This window comes from Stegastes partitus, unplaced genomic scaffold (genome assembly GCF_000690725.1).
Source record: "Stegastes partitus isolate 25-593 unplaced genomic scaffold, Stegastes_partitus-1.0.2 Scaffold88, whole genome shotgun sequence".
NCBI lineage: Eukaryota > Metazoa > Chordata > Actinopteri > Pomacentridae > Stegastes > Stegastes partitus.
In genome coordinates, this window is record NW_007577819.1 from 1 (window position 1) to 6,868 (window position 6,868).

The window sequence follows — 6,868 nt, forward strand, 5'->3', positions numbered from 1 at the left end:
GGCTCCACCTGTGTGTTGAATTCACTTTAAAGGGGATGAATACTTATGCAAGTACTATTTTACATGTTGTATTTTTTATTAGTTGACATTAATTCATAGAAATCAATTTTCACTTTGACACAAATAAATCTTTTTTATTTTTAATTTTTTAAAATTTTTTTGTCAAAAACAGCCAAATTATATTGATTGAATATTGAAAAGATTTTAAATAAATAAATAAATAAAGCTTCCAAGAGGGATAAATATTTTCCGTAGGTACTGTAGATGTGTCAGTCCATCCTCGCATGCAGTATTATATATCAAGAATACTGAGTAAAGTGAATGACTGATAAAAGCATCGCCTCGTTTGGCTCAGAAATAGGTCTTCTAACCACCGCAGGTCATAAATCGTTGGCATATTTATAAGCGTGCGTCTCAGAGGTAAGCTTTCCTGCGGATGCCATGTTTACAGCTGCTGTGTTGCCTTTCAGATCCTGGAGTCTCTGTGGGTGGTAATGAGCAGAAACGTCGGCCTCCTCATCTCCACCACGACCACTCTCCTCACCGTCTTGTTCCACAGTGGCACGGCTCTGCTCAACTTCGCGCTGAGTCTGGTACGAAACGCCGTAAATCATTTAGTCAGAAGCTGCACAGAGGTGGCTGTCTCGCCTGGTTTGTTGCCAGCGTTGTGCAGAGCTTGGACTCGCTCAACCTTGTTTACTTGCTGCATAAAAAGCATCAACTATTCCAACAGAAGGTAAACTGATTCACACTCAGGGGGAACAAAAAAGTCTTTTGAATTTCACATTTGCTGCATCTTTATTCCTTTGTAATGCACAAAAGGAACAAGTACAAACATGACAGCACGTCAATCCCTTGACAGCGTTTTAACAGATTTATTAGAATAATTATGGTAATTCTTCATTTCTATAGCTCCTTTCATGTGACACATGCTGCTCACAGTGCTTTAATGTTAATATATTAATATAAAAAACATTAAAAAGCAAGTATGCATGATTAAAATAGAATCATATATATCTGGCAACCTAGAAGAAGTTGCGGTTAAGACTCTCAAAACTTCAGGAAAAAGCAACTCAAGTTCTCTGTTTGGTTCTTGAAGATGTGTCACTTCTAACCCAAGAGGCTTCTTCAGTTCTGAACATCTCAAATTGTTAATTTTGTGCAGCTTTAGGTAGCTAGAAGGACTGGAAATTTGAGATGTGGGCCAGTCCTGAGCCATTTAGAGCTTCAAGTACAAGTAGAAGGACTTTAAAATCAGGCCTGTAGGATACAAGCAGGCAGTGCAGAGTCGCAATTTTGTTAGCAAAGTAGCAGCCTTGTATATTTGTGATTGTTGCTGAGACATAACAAACTATACCCGTCTTCCCCACGTTTAAAACAGCCTTCGAATGCACAGGAATTAGGAGTCAAGTCTTATCTTAAAGGTGGACGAAAGGCCAAAGATAAGATTACCAAAAGTGCAAAACCTTCAACTTGAACAGGACAAAACAGTTGAACATAACTGGCAGTTCACCTCGACGATATCCTTTATGAGACTGAAAATCCACCATATGACGGAGCTGCATGTCCAAAGCCTGGATGCCAGCGTGGCCGGTCGGTTGGGAGGCAGATGGGCCGATTCCCGGAGGTCCAACGGCGCCATCTTGGCTCTTTTTTAATATTCGGCCGTCATCGGCTGGCACCTACACACTCCAACTTGAATCTCTGCTCACCTGGCATCATTGGCTGTTTCATATGGAGACGGAAAACAGGATGAACAGAGCAGAATATGACTGCAGTCGTAACAGAGATGAAAGTAAAATTTTTTAGCAACCCGCAACGCCCAAAAGGCCCAGGCCTGAAAAAAGAAACAAGAACTTAGAAAAGTACCAAGATTCAGATTTGATCCAGGAAGTTGGACTGTTGTTTGTTTTTTTTTTGGCTTTTGCCGTCTTTTGGTTTTTGGCCCAACTTGTAAAACATCTTCATTTAGCTTTATAAGGTTATCACTCATCCATTTATTCATGGCTGAAAGTCAGGCAGTGAGAGAGCTTAAGTTCAGTTTTAATCGCCATCCAATAGTGACAGCAACAAAAGGGCAGAGATTACGTTTCTCTGAGTCATGGCTCCCAAAATAAACTTTTATTCTTGTAATGCATGTTCAGATGCAGTTTAGCCGGAGAGGCCAGCTCAGTTTTTGAGGTGGGTGACCTGTGGCTGCCTTCTAACTTCACCATTAGCCACTAGCTGTTAGCATACCCTTAGCCACTGTTAAAGTAGCTAACTTCCTGATTTGTAGTAAAGGTTCATGCTTCTGTAGATTGACTTATCTGTCAGTTAAAGCAGCTTTCAAAAGTTCACGTGACTTTAGAAAGATGTTCTCCAGACTATGCTAGCTGCAGGCTAAGCGGTACAGCAAACCTCCTATTGCTAGCTTTAGCTTAGCACCGTCAGTAAAATTAGTTACAGCTGCACTGACGCCTAACGAGTAAATTATTCTGTTAGTTTTACTGTAACTTGGAATGCATTTAGAAGTTTGTTGGGTTTATTACAACTTTAGCAACATCTGCTAATGTGCTCGTCTGTCTCTCTCTGTAAACAATGGCCTGATTGGCTGCTTTTTGTCGCATATAATCAATCAGATAATGCTGTGGGCGGGACAATGCTGAGACCACGGCCAAAGGAATGTGTTTCAATTGTTTTATTGGTAAACTGTTAATTAAAAAATGCACAATATGGGCGACAATAATTGGCCAATCCCTACTCAGCGCTACTCAGGGCGAATACTCTTGATTGGTTTTTTGATGCAGGTTCTGCAAAACAGGAGTCGCTCACCATATTCTGCGCTGTTGGTTGTGTTTCTGCAGGTGATCTTCCTCACGACTCTCTTCTACCTGCTCAGCTCCAGCGGTGAATACTACAAACCCGTCAAGTGGGTGATCAGCCTGACGCCTCTCTCCCAGCCCGGACCCTCCTCCAACATCATCGGCCAGTCCGTGGAGGAAGCCATCAGGTCGCCGAGTTGCACCGTCGCCGCTGCAGCATCTAAAAATACACCCGAAGGAGCTCGCGTTTGACCTTGTGTGCGTGTGTTTGTTTCGCAGAGGAGTGTTCGACGCCTCTCTAAAAATGGCCGGCTTCTACGGCCTCTACACTTGGCTCACTCACACCATCTTTGGCATCAACATCGTCTTCATTCCTTCTGGTGAGCGTTAGCGGCAGATTGCGCCGTCGGCACACCTGCCGGGCCTCGCTCTGTGTTTTCCTCACCCTCTGAATCCGTCTCTTCCTGACCTCCAGCTCTGGCCGCCATCCTGGGAGCGGTGCCGTTCCTGGGGACGTACTGGGCCGCCGTGCCGGCCGTGTGCGACCTGTGGTTGGCGCAGGGGGAAGGTGTGAAGGCCCTGCTGCTGCTCATCTGCCACCTGCTGCCCACATACTTCGTAGACACGGCCATCTACTCCGACATATCGGGGTACGTGTGTGTGAACAACGTGATGTTTGAGCACAAACATATTTAAACAAATCACCTGCGACTGTTGACATAAAACACACAGTGTGACTCTGGGAGGAAACTCTGCTGCCAGTGACGTCTGTAGACACACTCTACATTTGCTGCACTACAAAACAGGAATAAGAAGTTGGCGAGCTTAAATCTAGAGTTTGTAGATTAACAAAGGTGGTGTTTTATTGACCTGCTAGATCACCATGGTAACTTAATCTACACAGCTAACCTGGTTCTGTTCAGAGTTTCAGAAGCGTCTCCCTTTAACCAGTTAGTTTCCTGACTACTGTCTGTGAGCGGTACAGACTCTACATTAGTAAAACGACTGAAAGAAGCCGTGTGACCTGTATTTATTGTGTTGTTGCAGGAGCCTACACACATTCAACCGGTGATGCAGAAAACAAAATATGTTTTCCTGCTTGATTCTGTCTTGCAGCTAATACAAAACTGTTTATTCTCTTCACATTTATCACAGAATATTCAATCAGAAACTTTAATTTCCCTTTGATTTGGCTATAAAGTGATGTTCATGCATCCTTCATTATAAATAATTAATGCACTTCTTCAATATCGTGTTTAAATGTATGAAGGTTGACGTTTCAGAGCTCTAAGGTGCAGCTCTAAGTTAGAAATAAGTGGCTGCATTGAGAGCAATGAAGTGGGAAAATAAATACATTCATTTGCATGATTAACCCAAATACTAATAATTAACTCTTAATTCGTTTAATTCTTCCTTGCTCCTCATTAAGCAAACCTGTTGCTCTTGACTGAAGTAAGCAGCCCTCTGTCAGTCTGTTTTGTGCAGAATGTTAATATAAACGGTAACAGAATTTGAAGAAGTAAACTTGGTTAACAAAGAAGGTTTAGGTTTAGTTAAACCAGCTAACACAAACAAAGTCTGACTATATTAAACTTGCTTCATGGTACAGCCCTTAGATGATGCTCCAGAGGGCTGAACTACAAAACTACACCTATCCAGGATGTCTTTGTGTTAGCTGGCTAGACAAAACCTAAAACCTCAATCAGAGATGTATGACTGGCTAAGCAGGTTTTCTTCATCAGACTCTGTGTGCTTCCATAAAAACAACCGCTAATGTGCTGCCTGCTTCGATCACAAGGAAAAAGGTGGTTGAAATGAAGAGCTATAAAGAAGATGAAAAAGGATTAGGACATAAAGCAACACTGTCACTGCTTGTAAGGTCAGAGAGAAAACGAAACGGTGTAACAGTGACTCTCAGTCCAGCTGCTTGTTTCTAACATGACAGCTGCACATTAGAGCTCTGAAACGTGAAACTTTAACATTTAAACATGATCCTCAACAAATGCATGTAGGTCCGACACCGTTCCATGATGAAGGGAACGTGTTTAACACTTACTGGCCAAACCAGTGTTAGAACTTGAATATATCTGCGTTAAACACTAGCAGACACGCCAGTTTTCTAATCTGTGCAGCACCAGCAGCGTAAAACTGATCTGGCAGCAAATCAGGATCAAAATCAAAAACACGTTTATGTATTTTCTGTGTTGCACGACAACAACATGCTCTGTTGTATGCTTAAGTGAAGTTTTTCAGATTACCATATTGGTAGTTTTTACATGCTATTGAATTATTCTTCCCAGTAAAAACTGTTAAAAAGACATACTTTATGATACACAGTGAAAATGTATGTGGATTATTTTAAAATCTGTAATAATAAATAGGGATGCACGATAATTGGCTTGTACGTATGTTCATTATTGCGATATTGTCCAACTCGTTTCAGCAGAGTGCTCCTATTTTTTCCACTTATTTGCAAAGAAAATCCAGTTGAATTAAAGTTATTAACATATTATTATACCTCATTTTATTATGACGGCCCTCAGACAGAAAATCATTCTAAAATGTATAAATTTACTGATAAAATCAAGAAAACTACTAGAACCCACCCAATATTCATGTTTATGTCATATTTTCAAACAAACCTGCAAACTTTTAGGCTCAAAGATTTTATCTGCCTGTCAAAGTTCACTGTGCGTTAATGCCGATATCATGCATTTCTAATTAAGAACGGTTTGTTTTTCAGTTGAAGTGTTCAGCTGGAATCCATCCAGTTACATGTTTTTATGAATGAATGTTCAGGAAATGTAACTCTAGCTGCCAAAACATTTCGTCTGGATGCTCCACACTGTTGAGAAGTAAAATTCAGCTTCTTGACGTGTTCGTCTCTAATCTTTAAACCATTTCTTGCATCTCAATCCAGGGGTGGACACCCGTACCTGACGGGCCTGGCGGTGGCGGGCGGAGCGTACTACCTGGGCCTGGAGGGGGCGATCATCGGGCCCATCCTCCTCTGCATCCTGGTGGTGGCGGCCAACATCTACAGCGCCATGCTGATGAGTCCCAGCTCTGCGCTGCCGACGCCGGTGCAGTCCAGCTGGCCCGTCCACCCCATGAGGTAAACACCTGGAACGCATGCACACACCCAGGGCCTCCTAACTGGATTAAAATGTTGACGGTCCTCCGTGATCCGGATTTCTTAGCTCTGGGAATCACTTGTTGGATTGGTTGTCATAGCAACACATGGATCACTCAGTGCCCACTAATGAAGCCTCACAGGTTTAGTAGAAAATATTCATATGAAAACTCCTGTTTTCTGCAAAATCCTAAAGTTCTGCTACAAATTTCACAACGTCGGCTATTAGAGGGAAGTTCCATTACTTCTCCAATTCCTACTAAGCCTCAACAATCATTTATTTTTTTAATGGATTGGGTTGAAATTTGTGCTGAACATTCATGAAACGCTGAAGATAATCTGCAACTAAAACAATTCTTGTTTTTCCTCTTTTTGCAGATTTGTCTTTAGCGCAAATCATCTCGCTAAACTGATCACCGCCCTCGTAATAGCAGCTTATCTGGGATGAAAATTCATGTCGTTCCTCCAGTCGTAGAGTTTGTTGATCCTGTCTCAGATGATTGAATCCAGCTATTCTAATCAAATTCGTACATGGGTTTCAGCAATAATAAAAAAAAAAGAACTCATTAAAGAAACTTTTTCATTACAAAAATAATAGAAAAACCTGAAAACAACATTATTCAAAGTGTCTTTATGTGTTACCAATCCTGGGAACACTATTTGGGTTTTTACATCCTCTACAAACTTGGCATTTATCACAACACTTCAACTTAAACTCTATTAAGATGTTTCACCATGCTGAATGTATCGTCCAACAACTTGCTCCTCTGTCACCATTTCTGAGCCACGCTGCAGTTATTTTATTGATTTAGCGTATTTTTGCTCTTGCATGTCATAATTTTATTTGTCATCTTCAAACAGTCTGCAGTTCAGCCAAAAACTCAGCTGGTTCATGTTTATTCATCACTATAGAACAAAATTATTTTGATGA

At 41.4% G+C, this 6,868-nt stretch overlaps 1 protein-coding gene across 1 annotated transcript; it reads left to right on the forward strand.

Moving 5' to 3' along the window:
- Positions 1-451: 451 nt before the first annotated feature.
- LOC103353896 (transmembrane protein 245-like) lies at positions 452-6,641 on the forward strand (the record flags this gene model as incomplete). The annotated part of the gene is made up of 6 exons (XM_008277075.1): positions 452-593; positions 2,847-2,992; positions 3,084-3,184; positions 3,280-3,454; positions 5,725-5,919; positions 6,316-6,641. Coding segments are annotated over 6 exons (829 nt in total), but the record flags the coding sequence as incomplete, so codon positions are not given.
- Between the last annotated feature and the right edge of the window lie 227 nt (positions 6,642-6,868).